Consider the following 19,591-nt stretch of genomic DNA (forward strand, 5'->3'; position numbering starts at 1 on the left):
CTTGAAAACGCCCCTCCCTTTCCCCTGAAGAGGGGTGGGAGGGGGTTAATAATATATTTTCTTTAAACCCTGTCCTAGAGAGACACTTTAATGAACAAAAATATTAATTAGTGGCAGAAATTAAAAAACATATGTTTTGGGTACATTGCCCCCTTAACCCGTGTAAAAAGCGGTCTCTGATGCGCGGCCGGCAGCTAACTACCGTTTCCTCTTAAGTCTCAGTCCGTATATAAATCTTTCTTCAAATATTCTTGTATCTGGGAATGGTTACGCCGTTGAAATGATATATCGATATAGTATACTGGAATGTAGTGCAGGTAATAGCTGAAAACGAACAGTGTATTTCCTCATCCGTACTGCGTTCAGCCTTATTCCTCTATGATAAGGAATAGTTCCAGGTGGCTCTTGTACACTAACAGACGCATCAAACAGCTGTACAGAGCTGTCAAAACAAAACTGAATGTTAAATTAAGCAAGCAGTTAAACAACAAAGTAATAAACTACTAAGCGCGTTCTTAATAATTAGTGATACTAATGTAAGTTTATCTTTTCTTCCGTAACTAAACTTAGTGGTAGATATATATTATCAACAAGCCTGTAATAACATACACCAATAATTTATGTATGATAACCAAGGTTATATTTTGACATGTACTGTATTTGCCACCTTTTCTTTTAACGTTAATAGCCTATTGGCATAGTAAATATTTGACGCACGATCTAAAATGATCTTTAAAATATTTCTAACTATGTAAAATGTAAATATTACCACGGATTTTAGTGAGTAAAATAATTAAAAAAACACGGAAAATTAATAATAGTCTAAATTATTATTAAGATAACACCCTAAAACCTATTTAGGGCAGAGTACGATAAGCAGACCCGGTTTTTGATATCGAAATTATTAAAAGATATTTAATTATTATACCCATTGATATAATCAATCAATAGTAATTCATTGGAACAATAACTAAATCATCTGCACAAACTGTACACATATTTTTATATTCTAAACACAATTTGTTCTCTAAGTAACTACTTTTAAATTAAAACAGACAGTTAACTTTAGAAAACTATAAAAAAATAATACTAAAAAGATTATTTAATGTGTCTTTCTCTGTTTCAAAATGTTTATTTTGTTGTTATGTTCTCTTTACTATTTAAATGTAATTTTTCCTACTACCAGTCTTAAATTTATTGTTTGATAATGGTTATGGATCCTTTTTTATTTATGAAATTACATAATTGTTTAAAATATTTCTATTAACTTGAAACATGTGATGAATTTAGAATTTAGGTACGCTGATACTGATTGGTAGCTCTGTTACTTTATATATAAAGTATCAAGCAAACAAGCAAGTAGTAAGTAGTGTTGTAATAAGCAATATATAAACCGGTTACTATTTTTATATTTTACTAGCAATATATCGTACTCTATTTAGCCTACTCAATTCCCAATTAACATGAACAAACTAGGGGATCGGGAGTTGGTGAATAACTAACAATTTTATGCAAACTAAATCTGATTGTCAGATCTATCTGAGGGCCAACCAGTCTACCTGAGAGTATTGTTTACAGTTTAATTGTAATTTGAGATTACTAATGAATGAACACACACTACAGAGCGCTCCTGTGACCATTAGTTGTGAACATGTTAAGGTATATTTTTTTATTCCATTATATTGTATGAAATAGGTCACAACTTGATTATTGTTGAGCCTATTTTTATTTATAAAACAATTAACCCTTTGAGCCCCAATGGGGTAGACTAATAAGCAGCCTACACTCGTTATTCTGTTGTTTTTATCGAATGGTTCGATGTTTATATCTGTAGGAATAATTTGATGTTACAATTTATTTCACTTAGCATATGATTTTAACTTATTAGTTGTAGTAATTGATGTAAAATGAATATGAGGAAAATGTATGACATATTTCTCACAAGTGACTGTTTAAGTGGCTTCAGCATGTGGGTTTGTCTCTTGGTAACCGATAGGTAGAATTCTTTCCTCCATTTCACAAAAGCGGTTACTTATTGGTATCAAGCTCCAGGGCAAGTTATAAATATTGTAAGGTTTCTTTCTAAGTCTAGGCCATAGTTCATTTTGTTGTTTTGTAATGTTAGTGTTAAGTTTATGTTTTAAAATTATAATAATGTATAAATTCATCTTGTCATGGTAGTTTATTATAACTTTTATTGTGTATAAATTTTGCATATGGAAGTTGGATAATATATCAAATTGTTCAATAATGGCAATTGAACAACGAGTGTAGGCCGCTTATTATAGTCTCCCCTATGTACCAATTATCATGTAAACTTTCAGGACTTTTTTGATAAAATGAGTAAACACATGCACTAAAAAAGATGACAATAGGCTAGCACTTTTTAGATCATATTTATTTACCACTTTAGTTTTTGACCTAGACACATATCTAGTTTTGTGCATGGTGTATACTACATGCAGATCAAAATACAGAATGTATCATGTAGAAAATATTTTTGTATTCACCTAATGTTACAATAAACAAAATTTCATAAAGAATTTAAAAACTATTGACAACTTTTTTGTAAGTTTGAAAAGCAATAAATTGTTAATCAAATACTTTTGTATTGAATATATTTTTAGAGTATTCCATTTTACTATTACATAAAAACCGATTTTTTATCTTTATAAACAAATGTACAATGAGTTCTACAAAACAGCCAACAAAACCAGCCAATTTCATCTTGGCATTTCTCAGTTCTCAGTACGCTGCAGCATCAAGCAAATTTCACTCACAGCTAATTTCATAATTTATTGGTGTAAATGGGATTTTTAAAATTCAAAACTGTCAATTCAATATATTATCCAACTTTGATATGTACAAATCGTAAGTTTTAATAAAATACAGGAACAAGAAGAATCTTGTACATTATAATATAAAAAAACATAAATTTAACACTAACGTTACTAAACAACAAAACCAACTATGGCCAAGACTTAGATATCAAAGAAACTTTACTATATTATAACTTGCCCAGCTAGATATCAATGAGTAACCGCTTTTGTGAAATGGAGGAAAGAATTCTCCCCATGTGTTACTAAAGCTAAACCTACATATTGAAGCCACTTAAATAAATCTTGTCACTTGGGAGAAATATCTCACATATTTTCCTCATATTCATCGCCATTTTCAAAGTCTCAAAATATTAGTTACTTCTTGTTGTTTATTGTGTAAATTAATATTACTATAACTAACAAGTTGAACTCATTTGCTTAGTTAAATAAATTTTAAACTCGAATTATTCCTTTGGAGCGTTTTGTTTTGTATTGTTGACGTTATATAAGGCCGTACATACAATAAGCACAATATCTCCTATACATTTGGAAGTAATAACTGAAAACTGTGCATGTATGATGGAAAACAACTTAACAATGTTAATGTATATAGTCTTGGCAATAAATTCCATTTGATGAAATTTGTGATGTTTATAGGAAATCAAAATATATAAATGTAATTTACGATACATACTGTCAATTATTTAGTATTATCTAAACCAACCATCTATATAATTGAAAATTACTTCCAAAATTAAAATCCAGATCTAAAAATATATCTATTTGTAACACTAAAGCCATTATTTTTATTTTTCAGATTATTGTTTGCTAGATGTTTTCTTCCATATTTCCGTAGAACCTTCAACGATGCCTCTGGATTTAATTGAAGTTCCCAGCACAGGTATGTTGTGCTTTGACTTTATTGTTTCAGTATTCGATAAGCCTCTTATTGTATTCATTAGAATAGAGTAAACTTTAATTTAGTCCTCAAACTTTACTTACTTTTGAAGTATAAAGCTAATTCTCATGAGAAGATTAATTATAAAAGACATAATCAGCAATATTACACGCTAAAAGTGTTGTCCAGACAGACTTCTCTATAATCACATGTGTTCTAGTACAAGATAATCTTTACAGTTCAGGAAGATTAATTCGAGGGGTATTAAAAGATTCCCATGATTTTTTAAAATATACACCTCTATATTTCTACTTAGTGTTATACATCAATTTAAAACTTAAAAGTTAACCTATTTTTCCACATAATCACATTTCTGTCCAAAAACTTTTGTAGACAATGCTCCAACTTTTCTATGCCCATGTTGTAGAATTCTGCCGCCAAACCTTTGAGGAATTGAGTAACCTCTTCCTTGACTTCATCATCGGTAACTGAAGCGTTGGCCACCCAAGTGTTTCTTTAATTTTGGGAATAAGTGATAATCACTTGGGGCTAGGTCTGGGCTGTGGGGGGATGGGGCACAATAGTCCAGCCAAAATTTGTCAGCAGTTCTTGAGTTTGACGTGAGACATGAGGTCGAGCGTTATCATGAAGAAGCCTCACACCACTGGACAATCTTCCTCTACAGTGGTTCTGGATCGCGCGTCTCAGTTTTCTTAATGTGTCGCAATATCTGTCAGAGTGTACTGTTTTTCCATGAGGCAAAAAGTCTTCAAGCAATATTGTGTCAACTTTTTCAACAACTCCGTCTGAAACTGAAGGCCGTCGGTTTTTATCGTGAATTTCCATGCGGCCTTCACTGAATTCTCTACACCATTTCTGAACTTGTTGAACAGATATGCAGTTTTCCCCCATAAACTTCGATTAACAGGCGATGAATTTCAATAGGTGAAATCTGTTTTGCATTTAAAAAACGTATTACAGCATGAATTTTGCACCTGGCGATAACAACGGTAGGGAGCTCCATCTTCGAAGGCAGCTAGGCCGGCACTGTTGGACGTAGTGAGGCGCGAGTGGTATGGATAGAGAGAGGGCAGCTGATGAGTAAGACAGTGTTGCCAGATTTCTCCCAACATATCGCATTCTGTCTCGGCGGCATAGGGAACCCTATTTTTCTAATACCCCTCGTATGTATACTTAACAATAGAACAGTCAAACTTCTCTTCAGACACATTTTTGATAGTTTTCCGTTGGCTCAATAACTGTACTCTTGTTATATTCTCAGCATACTAAAAAATTGTTTCTAATCTTTTAGTTAAGAAACAATATAGTACTGAAACAACAAATATAGTTTCTGTTCTTTTCATATTTTACAAAATACAAAAGTAAAAACTTTGCAGCAGTTTAACATCATTTGCAAATGGTTGGAACCATTTTCCTTTAAAAAACGTTGGTACAGTCAAATTAAAATGCTCTTGGTTTTGAAAGAACTCTCCAAAAAATCCCTAACACCAAACAAAAGACTCAGGACACAAAATTTCTGTTCTGGGCTGAAGTCATGGATAAGAATAGAAATCAGCTGTGCACGTCAACACGTCAGATCATTGATTTATTGTGTTTGAGGGAGGTTACGTGTGCTGGGTATGAGGGAATTGCTGTTTATGTGTTTGTACTTTTAATAAAGAGCTATCTATTCCATTTTGGAGCTATCAGAATTGAAAAAGAAATACACTCCTTTAACATTAGAATATGAAAAGGACTAGTATTTATTAAATCAGTAAAGAGGTGTGATGATGTTGGCAGTGAACGCAAGCCACGATGGTGAGATGATGGACTACAAGCATATTATCGCAACCACAGCTTCCATCAGCACTATCCTCCAGTTTCTCTCAGGAATGTGGGTAACGTTAACGTTCGTGTAGTATATTATTTCATTTCAATTTATATTTTAATGTAATCTTGAAATATAAACTGCCAAATATAATTAGAAAAACTTGTTTTATTATGGTATGAATGTGTCATGGCCAGTTTCAATCAATGATCTCTCGATATATCAGTTATAGTTAAATAGTAATAGTTTAAATTTCACTCTCCATATCATATGTTTACCATGTGATCATCATCCCTGACATATTTGAAATTTATTTTAACTTAAATCACGAAAATTTATGTGAAGAATTACAAAATCAAGCTAGGGAAATAAAGTAAACAACCAGTGTCACATCTCCAAATTCAAATTTGAAGCTGAGTTAATCTCCAGAATAGCACATAATATGGATTTGTGTCATTGACTTCAAGTCTTTTAAGTTAGAGTTTTACATAATCTAACAGAATAGTAGTAAGTTGTCTCTTAATTTGAATTTTAAATATTCAAATTTGATCGTGCTATTTAAAATTGGTACATGCAATTTGTGGTTTCCACAATCATGTCTAAGATATGTTGATGATGTTATTATAAAGTTACACAACATAGAAATCATTTGTGTTGGATATGGACAAGTTGTTTTGATAAAGATAATGGAATTGCTTGAATTTAACATAAAAACTGGATGTGACCTTCGACGTAATTATTATTATTTTTTCATTAATAATCTGAATCTGGGTTGAAAGACCTCTGAAAAGTGACAAATAGAAAGTTTGTCGACAGTTGACTGTGTGAGATAGTGGAAGATTACTTAGATTGAGTTGTACATAAAATGTATTGAGTGTCCATTGTAATTTTTGCTAATGTACACCTATTTTTATGAATTTTGTGTGCTTTCATCATAAAATACTAAACATGATATACTATTTCAGACAATACCAAATCATTTTTTCGCAATAATGTGTTTTATGTACCTTTGTACACTGTGTATATAAGTTATGCAAATTGCCTAATAAAAGAAATCTTGTCTTAATACAAATTGTAAACAACTTGATACACGCTTGTATCACCCAATAATAAACACTGCAGGCATACTTCACTGAAAGTAACAGCTGATGAAAATATCTAAATTGATGTGTGAGCTGGTCAGTCCATAACAAACTAGAACAACTAGTGAACTTTCAGTTAATACAACAAACAAGGCATTTTTGGTGGTAAAAGCACTAGTACCATTATTTTTACTGACAGACATCTATTGCAACAGTTTGTATTAACTGCCTCTGTAAAAGGCTGACTTGTTACAAAATATGATGATGAAGCCCGGATGATTAGTGTTGACTGTGTAAAAAATAGGTGATATATTAAAATACAACCATATTTACATAAGAATGTTGAGTTCAGCTCCAATTCACCTTTTTCTTAGTGCAGCATCTGGAATCTGATACTGTCATAGACTTCGCTCCTGGAATCTAGAGCCGTGCTCATCTGAAGAGATCCAAAAAACAAAGTCGGCAACGAAAAAGCTCAAAATGATTCCTTTACATTGTTTCAACATCAGAAAAAACCAGACTACAAAATATAAATTATAGTGTAATTTGTTTTGAATCCCTTCAAACGAACATGACCCCAGATTCCAGGAGTTAAGACTGTGACAGCATCAAATTCCAGACACTGCTCTAAGAGGAAGGTGAACTGGAGCTAAACCCAATATTAACCCCTTCCCACCTTGGCTACGTCATATTTACTTCTTTCACTGTAAATACAATGCCAAATATTCATTATCCTTTTATCTCTATTTTCTGAGTACTCTTGGTAATCATTGTATAAAGTAAATGTTATTTAAATTGTTTACATATTTGGGTAAAAAGTTTTGTTTTGTACTTGTATTAATATTAATTAAGACAAATGAACAAATTATTATGTTTTCAGATTGGTTTGTCGAAAATTTATGAAAAAGGGCACAACAAATGAAGTCTCTTCTTTTCATTTTGTTGCAGGCTTCTTGTCGTGAGTATACAATATACAATTTTATTAGAATTAGAGAAGTGTTTTAAGTATTGGTTACTAAGACAGAAGTAAATACTTTGTCACAACTTTACTTTATGTGTTTTTCAGTTTTATTCCGCTTATTTAACGGCAATTAATTTTTAAACAACCTACCAGTCTTTGTAATTCCTTTTGGTAGTTACTGAATATTTTCAATTGATATTGTTTATAAATGTATAGTTAATTATGAATAAGATATTTTAGAGTACCTTTTTCAAAGTAATATCAGGGTTTTAATGTTCTATGGTATTTATTTAATTTTACTTACAATTATAAATCATACATTGAGTATAAGAGGAACTCTTTAACAGTTTTATTTCATCTCAGTTGTTCGAGAGTCACAACGGAACTTAATTAAATATGTTTTTTAATAAGGTGCAAGTCATTATTTCTGTAATTTAAATGTTGTATTTTCATTGTATATAAAAAGTTAATTTTCGATCACGCAGAGATAACATTGTATACAAATTTCTAACCATACTTAATGAATCGTTTAAGGAGATTGAAAGTTACAATTGATGCTTACATAAAAATAAAATATAACACTTTACACATAACGTAGAGCAATGGTGGGAAGGGTTAATTCAATATGAATGTTAAGTTCAGCTCTATTTCACCTTCCTCGTAGGGCAGTGTTTGAATTCTAACTTGTGACAGACTTGACTCCTGGAATCAGGAATCAACATCTGTCTGAAGAGATCCAAACAGTCAGTAACAAAGAAGTTGAAAACAAAATGTTTACATCGTTTCGACATCAGAGACCACCCAGAATACAAACAAATGTAATCCAGCTGAAGTGGTGCTCTCACTGTCTCATCAGGTGCACTATGAGTCTAGTCTACTCCTGGAATCTGGAATCAACATTCGTCTGAAGAGATCGTATTGGTCATCAAGATGAAATGGAGCTGAACTTAACATATATACGAGTATAACACTTTATTTACACAACTGTAAGTATTTTTCATTGTTGATTTACACCCTAGAAAAAGCTGATTCAGGAATACGTGTTTAAATACTGATTTGACTGTAAAACTCTAAAAACATTTTATTTACCAGTTACTATCCAATGAACAAATTAGCGTTTTTCTATTTGATGCAAAGCCTAAACAATATTTATGATGGAAGAAAGAAGAAACATTGCATATGTATGGACATGGGTGTTCCCAACTAAATTCTTGGTTTCTCTTTCATTTGATTTATTGGCCTGATATTCATTTTGATAAACCAAATATATTTCAGAGTTTAAACAAGCTTACGTTTAGTTCTTTCGTTTCAATGCTGAAACAGAACTGTGTAATCTCAGTTTGAATATTAATTTTCTTAAACTGAACTATTCAATATTCTAATGTCAATAAACTCAAGAGTTGATTCAGGTACATGTGTTTTGATTTAATCAATTGCTCTGTAAGTTATAACAATTCAATTAAAGTTTGTACCTGTAGTAATGTGACTTTTAGTTTGCATAACTACTGCTAGAGGCTAAGCTAAGCACATCACATTTTATTCGTTTACATGACAATGTGACATCTCTAAATGCAGTGAAAACGTTGATGGAATAAAGTTGGTAGCATTCACATATTCTTCGTAAAGCTAAAATTGATCACTGTATTATTTTCAATTTATTGCTTTTGGAGAATAATTTTTCTAAGCATTGAAAAGCATAATTTAACTTTTATACCACCACGGACAAATGCAACGTGGTGCGTAAAAACCGTCAAACACTGAGTCAATTGACTATCTGAAGGTCACCAACCCGGCAACTCGTGCCACAACTGAAAACGCTAATTTGTATACAACTGTAGAGCTATTGTAAATCCGCTTATACAATGGCTAGATGTATACTTTTGTCTGATGGTCTTTAATTGTTCTACATATATACTTATAGCTTGAAAAGCCTATAGCACTTTTTAATTTTTTTAATGTGTAAAATAATTTTAAGATGAAATATGCACTAATTAAGAAATATAAATCAAAAAGAATAAAATTTGTATTTTTGACAACAAAATATTTTGGAAAATATTAGTAATTTTTTACTATAGGGCGACAATAATATAATTTAGATTCTTACAATTTTTATGTTGGTGTAGAAAATTAGATTTAATTAAAAAAAACACACTTAAATAATTACTTATAACCGTAACCAACAAAAAGAAACACTTTATTTATTTTTGTAATAATAGCAAATTTGTATTGTTACCATACAATTAATTCAAATTAATTCTTTACCCATCCAGAATATCCTGTCACTCCGGAAGCAGGGCAAAGGTCCTTATAGGACTAGGTGCAATTTCTAACCTTCTTGTCCTCAGAGAAAAAAAACCATGAAGTGTGTCACCCCCCCAAAATAATTTTCTATATACACCACTGGTCTCATATACTTACTTGTAAAGTATTGCATTGAACTGTGTGCAGGTGTGGGCTGTGGCTTAACTATGGAATAATGATCAATGACAGCAGTCTTATCCTAGTCAATGCTGTTGGTGCAATTCTATTCATGTGTTACATTCTCCTCTTCTTCTCCTATACACTCAGGAAGGTAAGTAAGAATAGTGAACTGTTCTAATTACATTATGTTATACATTGTTTCGTCAAGTAGTTGGTTAAACTTCATAGCACGTTCACGTTGACGGCTTATTTCCAGACTTTTTTATTTGCCGTTGAATTTTAAAATACTAATGGCAAAAAATTGTAATTTTTTTACGTTAAAAGTTTAAATATAACGAGAAGTGTTTGTAGGCTTCGCAAGTTTGCAGAACAAAATTTATTTCAATATGTTTTCCATGTACTCCAAGGGGTACCTAAATGTCATTTCTATCCATTAAGTTGTATGTTTTCTTCTGACAAGATTAATGCTAATTAAGGGTAATAAATGTTTTTTGGATCAAATATAATACAAATACCATGACACTTTAACCTAAAGATGTGTAGTCCTTCTACTGTACCTCAAACACCTTCACTCACCTGTGATTTGAATTCAAAGATCGTATCATCGTATCTGAAGCTTTGACAAAAATTGTAATATTCCAAATTTCTGTAAAGCTTTTCTGTAAAAACTGTCTTTTTAACAAATGAAAGACTAGATAATCATATATTAAGCATAGAATGCAATTAATCGCACACGAATAATGCAAAAAAAAAAAACAAATTTGGCATAACGGTACATGGAGTTGCAAAGTATAAAAAATATGTAGGCGCATACAATCGTAATTAATTTTTTTAGCAAGTGCCTTAGTACTATTTAGAAAATAAAAAATTTACAAGTGATTCTTAAAAGTTTTTTTTTAAGAGTATCAAAATATTATAATCAGAAAAGAATGAATATCAGTGAATGGTCACTAGAAAGAAGATGGGAAATTTAAGCAATGCGGCATGTAAATAATGTATAATAATTTTTTAAAGAACATGTTTTTGTAAATCGCTAAAAACGGTCAATATGCCAATGGTGTTTCAGGCCACTGTACAGAAATATCTTAGCTATACAGTGAGTATACCTGGGATGGTTGACATGAATAAGGCACAATTTTAACCCTGTCTTACCTATTCCTAGACAAAATTCTTATCATTATTATTTCCTATTATTGAATCAAACCTTGTGATGGATAGATCACTGATGTGTTTCTCTGTTCTTTATCACATGTTTTCATAGGAAAACAAAAGTTCATACCAATACCAAATACATAAGTCATGAAAACAAATTGAAAAATTCCAGTCAATGCCTTGTAGTTAGAAATTTGAGAATTTGAATAATTGAGACAAAACTACTAGAGTAATATGTTAGATAAAGTCAAATAAGATGCACTAATTTCCAAAGCAAAGCATGAGAGATGTAAGAGTCTAATATTGTGGCTGTCGGTTCTTCTTTTTAAAGATTTGATATAGTACAGTTCATATTGACATACCTCTACGAATACAAATATTAGAGATACTTGAGTATATACAAATACTCAAAAGTTTTCAATAAGAGTTGACTAAATAACACGAAGAACTTTTAGTTGTGCAACGTAAAAACGTTTGGTGATAAGCTAGTGAATAATGACAAAGTCTTTGGGTTGTCCTTGAATTGAATGGAATTGATCCAAGTAAATAAAAGGCAACCACTAAAATTGTATTAAATTATGAAATTGTATTGTAAAAATTAATATGCCGGTATTCTTAAATTACCATGTGTATTGTACATTGATAAGGTAAGTTTTCAACAGGTGGTTAAAACCTATAACTATAGGCAAACAGATGGCCCAAAGAAGCTTTCACATGTGTGAAGCTTAACAATAGCTAATTAAGATCGTAACAGATAGTAAGTTCAGGGACAAGCCTGTCGCACATTAGACTGACTTTCCCGTTGCTTTTGCATGGTACAAACATATAATGTACAAAATTATTGTACACAAAATGTTGAATCTTTTAAAATCTAAAATAATAAAACTGGTCTTACAGCCTAACTTTTGCTTTGAATATTAGTATATCGTAATCTAGATTAAAGAATAAACAAAGGGTTTTATTTATATTAAAAACTAGGTTTTTATAGCGCACGCTAGTTTACAGCTGGAGTCCGCTTTTAGCGTAGGGATAAATTTTAAAACTGTGTTTGAATAGAAACTCGTCTCAAAATCCGTATTGTATTTCTCCTCATTTTATTGTTTCAGTTGTAATGAAATATTAATAATACAAACTTCTGTTAATAACTAATGGTTTATAACTTGTACTGAATGTTCTTAGTTTCTTGTGAAAAAACTCTATACTGAATATAAATTGTAAACAATTAATACTAACAGTTAATTGTATTTTTTAACAATTCATTACCATGAAGATTCTAGAGTGAAAACTTTATGTATTTGAGACAAGTTTCTACTTATGACGCAGTTTTAAACTTAAGTTGAGCTTCTGATGTGCAGCCAAGAACGTTTTGTCTTAAATATTAGTTGGTAAGTGAGTCGTTTCCATTGGCTTAAACCAAAGAAGTCGCAATTTAATAATTGATTTGAGTATTCAAATTTTTAATTCTCAGCCTTGTGCAGTTTAAGTTTTGATTGTTAGTGAATAGATTAGTACTTAATGCGACGATTGGTCCATGGACTGAGGACGGTTACTAATAGTTTTATTTATTCACGTTGCAGACAACCGTAGTGAAACAGGTGTTATGGGTGGTGACCGTGATGGTGCTGGTACGGATGTACGGAGCATGGCTAGGTGAGGTGGCACAAGCTAAGGTCCATCTTGGCTATATCGCCTGCTGTACCTCGCTCATGTTCTTCGGCGCACCACTGGCCAACTTGGTAAGATTCAGAGTAGGCTGGATTTTGATGTTGTACACTTGAGAAAGTGAAAAGTACGAAAGTAATTGGAATACCTTTGTTTTCTTTTTAAAATCAAATTTACCAAACATATAGATTGGTGATTTATTACTTCTATAATTTAGGTAAATCTTTCAAATGATTGAAACAATAAATCCAGTAGTTGATAAATTGAAAGTATAAGCATATTATTCTAGAATGTGTCTTGGTGTGGTTATTACTTCTGGATTCTAATCTTTAATTTTCTATTGAGTGGTTATTTTAAGTCATTCATAAGTAGAGTAATACAGTCATTGCTGAGCATTAGCGACTCGTGAGGCTGGACAAATTTCATATTTGTCTGTCTGTCTGTACGCATGATATGTCAGAATTGAAATAATGTATAGACTTGAAATTTTACTCAAAGCTTCATTTTACTATGAGAAACACTGAGTATATTTTTGAAAATATTCCTTTTATTTATTGAATAATCATGTATTTAAAAACAAACAGCCTAATTATGAAATAAAGAATAATGTTCAATATTTTATTCACAATAATAATAATAAAAAGAAGAAAAAATTGCATTACTCATTAACTGAGATTTTTAATTAATCACAGTAATATGAACATTTTTTGATGAATCCATACTTTTTGTACTTTAATTTTATATTCATAAATTAATATATTATTTATATAATTTAAATTGACTTGCTGCAAAGTGCAAACAATTGATAAATTACAAGTTTATTTGCGATTATTCAGTAATGCCGTGTAGGCCTAAATAAATCAATCTAATTGTAATTGAATTAATCGAAATAATAGACTTCACTATTTAGTATGTGTGTGCTTTGTTACAGGCGTACGTGTTAAGGGTAAAAAGCGCAGAAAGCCTCCCGTTTCCGATGATTGTGATGACATTCATCGTATCATTGCAGTGGCTACTTTACGGTATCATTTTAGAAAACCCCATTATACAGGTGATTTTTTTGTTGGAGTCAATCTACTGTAGCCACATAAAAATGTAGGCTGTATAGTTTTGATTGCAACAAAAATTTTAAAATATTTCAAATATAAGTTAGGGAATTTTCTGTTTCATTATTTTACAGTTTAAAACAAGATACTAGATTGATGCTAGTAACTTTATTAATAGACATATTTATATGTAATGCTATGACTACAGTAATTTATTAGTACAAAGTTTATGACCATGGCAAATCGAAACCACGGTAGATTTAAGGTGGAGAAAAATCATACAAATAAAGGCACAAATCGCTGCAGAAACTATTAAGTAATGTTTGTTGAGAAATCCAAGTTTAAGATTATTAATTGCAATGTACTTTTTCAAATGTCTAATCTTTATCTCACAATCTCGTATTTTCAATGTTCTATATAACATTGTTCAAAATAATTATTTTCTGTAATTATTACTACTATTGAATCATTTTCATCTACACATAAGAGAATTGTTGGTTACATATTTTAAGTAAGTGTTTTAATTCTTGTGCCCTTAGTTTTATGAAAACATTAAATTATGTTCTTTAAGAATACCAATACAGGGTTTCCGAAATAGAATGCCAAGATTTTAAACGGCCGCTACTTAACAATTGTTCAAGAAAACTAAACAATTTAAATTTCAAATTGAATTTGAAATAATTAAGTTTTGTTTTCCATATAGCAAGGGATGAAATATTGACCTTGAAATGCACAGAACAGCTGCATGGTGACAGTCTGTTATATAACCTGATGCCAGTCACGAGTACAATGTTTACGGCGCAACAGAAGAATTACTGTGGTACGCAGAATTGAAATGCACAGAACAGCTGCATGGTAACAGTCTGTTATATAACCTGATGCCAGTCACGTGTACAATGTTTACGGCACAACATAAGAATTACTGTGGTACGCAGAATTGAAATGCACAGAACAGCTGCATGGTGACAGTCTGTTATATAACCTGATGCCAGTCTGTTATATAACCTGATGCCAGTCATGAGTACAATGTTTACGGCGCAACAGAAGAATTACTTTGGTATGCAGAATTGAAATGCGCAGAACAGCTGCATGGTGACAGTCTGTTATATAACCTGATGCCAGTCATGAGTACAATGTTTACAGCGCAACAGAAGAATTACTGTGGTACGCAGAATTGAAATCAATTTTTAGAGTGCAGCATCATTTTCGATTTACGTATCAGGATCAACATTTTCCCGGTAAATGATTTGTTGCTGGTTTAAACAGTTTGGTCACACAAGAAGTGTGTTTAAAGGACATTTGACTACCTGGCCAATAACAGGTAATGAAAAAACCGAAGACATCTGACAATCTTGTATCAGAAGCCTGAAAAAATCGATTATCAGACAAAGTCTTCAGTTAAACAAACCCAAATCGACAGTCCACAATTTTATTCAAAAACTTCATGCTTACAAAATTAAAATAAAATATCAGATTAAACCTGACGATTGCCGTAAGCATAAAAGAATGCTGTTCTCAGACGAAGTTACATTTTTCACAAGCGGTATTGTTAATCGTCACAATTATCGGATATGGGATTCACAACAGTCCACATAACACTTAACGAGAAATAGAATACCGCTTTGATATCTGCAAAGCAAGAAATGGAGCTCACATCAAAACGTACTAAGGTATGAAAACAAAATTTGTTCTTTTCTCTTCAAATTGACTTTAAAATTGATTAGTTATCTTGAATAGTTTTAAATAACGTCCGTTCAAAATCCCGGCATTCATTTTAGAGACCCTTTACTTTTCAAAGGGTTGACCCTTCTCCAGCCTGTTGATAATTTATTTACTACTACATGATATTCATTTTTGTAAGCACAAATCTAATTATTTTTTTTATTATTCTTGTTGGCAACTATTCAATTCAAGGACATACGGTTTCATTTATAATTTTACTACATGCACGCCTTTAACCCTCAAAGTGCTGACTATATTCACTTGTAGTGCTACACGATTTTTAGGAGTTTTGCAAGCTTATGTTGAAAGTAAATAATAAGAACATGAAAATTAACCAAGTATAATGTATTATCATTAGTTTTTTTTTTTCAGCAAAAGCACAATAATACCGAATAAGAAAATAATAATTACAATTACTTACCGTTCATGTCAAAAAGTTGTTAGCTATTTTTTAAATGTTTTTTTTTACTTTTTTCACATTTAGCACAGTCAAAAGTCCAAAATAAGATAAATGTATTACAAATAAAACAATATACACAACTTGCATGTTTATAGAAAAAAAAGCACAGGAATACAAAATGTATTGTTTTTGCCCTCTGAAAAGCCCTAAAAATGTAGCAAATTTAAATAATCACTTCAACAGATAAGTTTTTAAACAGAGAAAATAAAGATGGCATGTGGATGAATGAATAGTGCTATTTTTATAGTTTGAGAAGTATGTTGAGAAATATCGTCAATTATGGATGTTACGTTGTTTGCGGTAAACGCGACCTAACCTTGCGTCAGCACTTTTAGGGTTAAAAGACCTTTAAAATGTGTTAAAAATTTGAAAAGTTTCATACAGTTATTTATGATTTTATAACAATGTTCTTATTATTCCGACTTGTGTTTCAGTACCCGAATATCATCGGTTGTGTGTTAAGCCTTCTTCAGCTGTCTCTGTTTGTGGTGTTCCCCGGTCGGTGAGCTGGCGACAATGTTACACTTCTCCAATGTTCTGTGATACTCTGCAGGAGGGGCTCCGCAATATCCGTGCTCTTGTACCGCTAGTCTCTTACAGTATTTGTCATATTGTTACGGGTAATCTGACATTTATTTATTTTTTGAAAGTTCTGGAAAAATGGGAGGAATTATTTTTGTCCTAACAACTGGATTGGATTGATTTAAACGTAATTAATTTGCGTTTTACATTGTAGAACCTTGTACATTTGTATCCCTTTGACACATATTAGCTTTAAAGTTAACTTTTTATGCTTTTAATATATTTTAATTTAATTTATTCATTCTCTTAGTGTCGCTGTTCAATAAATCGGACCACAAACGACTTACAAAAACAGCCTTGATCCAATATATAGTTATTTTTGTTGTTTTTTTTTACTACCAACCATCCAAATGCTGTGAAGTTACATGAAACAACTCAGTATTAATTATGCTGGACAGGACATTTTTTTTATAGTTGCTTTGCTTAACTAAGTCCTTACATTAAGGCAAATTTGTTCAAAACTCTTGGGCTCAGAAGCCCTCCCTAACACTTAACCTGGGGACCAACGGCTTAAAGGTGACTTCCGAACCACCACCAACGGCCGGGCAGGCGGGCTGCTTGCAAGGACAGGATCGCTCAGCGGTCACCCATCCAAGCAGCAGCCACAATCGACGTTGCTTGATTTGGTTATCTCGCGATAGCCGCCGCACTCACTACACTGCGCCAATGGCTATTACAAACATTACCAAATACATGCAGAGTAACATAAACATTTTATGGCTTGTAATTTTGTTACTGTAGTCAATCCTGAGGGGAATTAAATTACTGTAACATACATTTTTACACAACACATAATGGACATTTTTTTATTTCCTCCCCTGCCCTTCTATTAAGGAAACAGTTTCTACAAATTAAAGGTGAGAGGAAGAAATCCCACCCATTTGGTCTTTAGGGAAGAAAATTAATTTTCACCTTTTCCTGTCCAAACTTTTAACCCTTATAACGTCACAGACGCCGTATGGCGCATAGACAAACTATCTCCAAACGGCAAAGACGCGGTACGGCGCATCGACACAAAACTGCGTCTATAGCAAATTTAAGTTCCTTTTAAATCCGATCAATGTCACTAACGGTATGCGTCAACCATGTGTGTGGGTTATTGACCTATGTCAAGCGTCAAAATTTAGCTGTCGCGTTACATTGAAACAATAGACGCGGTGTCTAGACACTCTCCCCGCCACATGGCACAGACGCCGTACAGCGCGCGCGCTTTTGTTTGCAGTTTGGCTTCAGGTAGTGCGTGTCTAACCATCGCTGAGTCGGTTTCCTTCGTCGTGTTTTCTGTTTATATGGTTTTTATTTATTTTTTATTTTATTATATATAATTTATTATAAATATAATTTATTTTAATTATATTTATATAATTGTCTGGTAATGTTTATAGTTTAGCTAATACAATTTTGTGTGCCTTTTATTTTGACTTTATTTATATCTACAATTTAATGTCCCATAAATATATGTACGTACAAGATAATTTTAAAATTTTTACTTTTTTATACTTTTAAAGAAAGTAAAAATAAAAATGAACTTTACACATTTAAATTTTTTTTTTAATATTGTGCCGTTTGCTGGAAGTCGTGAAAAGATATACTGACGTTATAAGGGTTAAAACCACTTCTGGGTTACTGCAAGAAATAATTTATGAGAAACACAATATTTATCTCCCTGATTACTCTTTATAGTCGAAGCAATATTTTAAACTTAATGGAACATGTTTATGTTTCACTTAAAAATAATCCTAATTCACCTATCATATTACTTAATAAAAGCTGCATATAATTCACCAGTGAGTTTTAACAAACTTGTAAAAGGTAACAGTTAGAACCTTTTTACAAGCACAGTCACAAGACTTGTAACCAGTGCATTTGAACTGATTTACAGATTTTCACGTTACAAGTTTTTATTAATTAAAATTCCTAAACATTTACTTTACTATCTACTCTGCAAAACGTAGGTGACTGCGTTGTTCTATATTTATTATTGGTTAATAATTCAAAGCTTACTTTGGCTCATTAAATCTCAATAGTGTTTGGGATTGCAAGTAATTACATATATTGGTTACAACTCATAAATACTGAAAAAGAGTTGTTCCGGACTCATTTTTTTCTATAAGCGTTTTAATGAAGTCTTGCACCAGTTTTGAACATACGACGGTGTCCAAAAAGTATCCAATATTTTCTTAATGCTGAAAACTTACCTTACTGATCACAACCAATCATAAGTTTCCTTCAAAGTAATTCCTTATGAACATTATGGACTTGTTCAAATGATCCTCCTACTTTTAGAAACAAATTGCAAAATCTGCCTTAGGGATCGCAATTCAGTTTGACCTCTTCAACTGTTCAAAATCTGATTCCTTTGAGTAGGAATTTAGTTTGGGAACAGCCAGAAGTCATGATTGTTGATCGTAGTTTTGTGCAACTTCAAAACGTCACTTGTTTTTCATCTTCCGTAAGCAATTTTGAGATGAATTTCACAACCACTTGTTTGAAAACCATATCCTCAGACAGAATTTCGACAATAATGGTTTTTGGTATGTCCAAATCTTCCTTCAACTTGTACACTGTTAAGCTCATTGGCCGCTTTGATCACTATTTGCACATGTCTGGTTTTTCGGGACTTCACTTTTATAAAGGCTGACCAGAACTCAGATCACTTTCAACCAAATTGCGGCCATTTAAAAACGGTTGACTTCCAAATTAACAGGAGTTGGGGATATGGCTAGCTGAAATGCTTACTAGATCATTTGAGTCGTCTTCACACACATTTTGCTGAGTTTGAAACAAAACAATGTAAATTTTCTAACCTTCACATTTTGTCATTTTTTACGGAAGAAATCTGACAAAGACATGAGAACATGCACTGAACACTGACTGACAGACGAGTTACTAAAGAATTTCTAGAAGCCTTCGTATTCTTATTTTATTCATATTACTGCACTAGTAAATCCATTCAGT

At 31.9% G+C, this 19,591-nt stretch overlaps 1 protein-coding gene across 1 annotated transcript; it reads left to right on the top strand.

Annotated features, from left to right (window-relative positions):
* Positions 1 to 424: 424 nt before the first annotated feature.
* LOC124366365 (sugar transporter SWEET1-like) lies at positions 425 to 17,428 on the top strand. The gene is made up of 8 exons (XM_046822868.1): positions 425 to 536; positions 3,637 to 3,720; positions 5,518 to 5,611; positions 7,508 to 7,585; positions 10,037 to 10,160; positions 12,739 to 12,897; positions 13,755 to 13,874; positions 16,486 to 17,428. Exons 2-8 carry the CDS (start codon positions 3,687 to 3,689, stop codon positions 16,555 to 16,557), a joined length of 681 nt encoding a protein of 226 aa, XP_046678824.1. The 5' UTR covers positions 425 to 536; positions 3,637 to 3,686; the 3' UTR covers positions 16,558 to 17,428.
* Positions 17,429 to 19,591: the final 2,163 nt, after the last annotated feature.

This window comes from Homalodisca vitripennis, chromosome 7 (genome assembly GCF_021130785.1).
Source record: "Homalodisca vitripennis isolate AUS2020 chromosome 7, UT_GWSS_2.1, whole genome shotgun sequence".
NCBI classification, from domain to species: Eukaryota; Metazoa; Arthropoda; class Insecta; order Hemiptera; family Cicadellidae; genus Homalodisca; species Homalodisca vitripennis.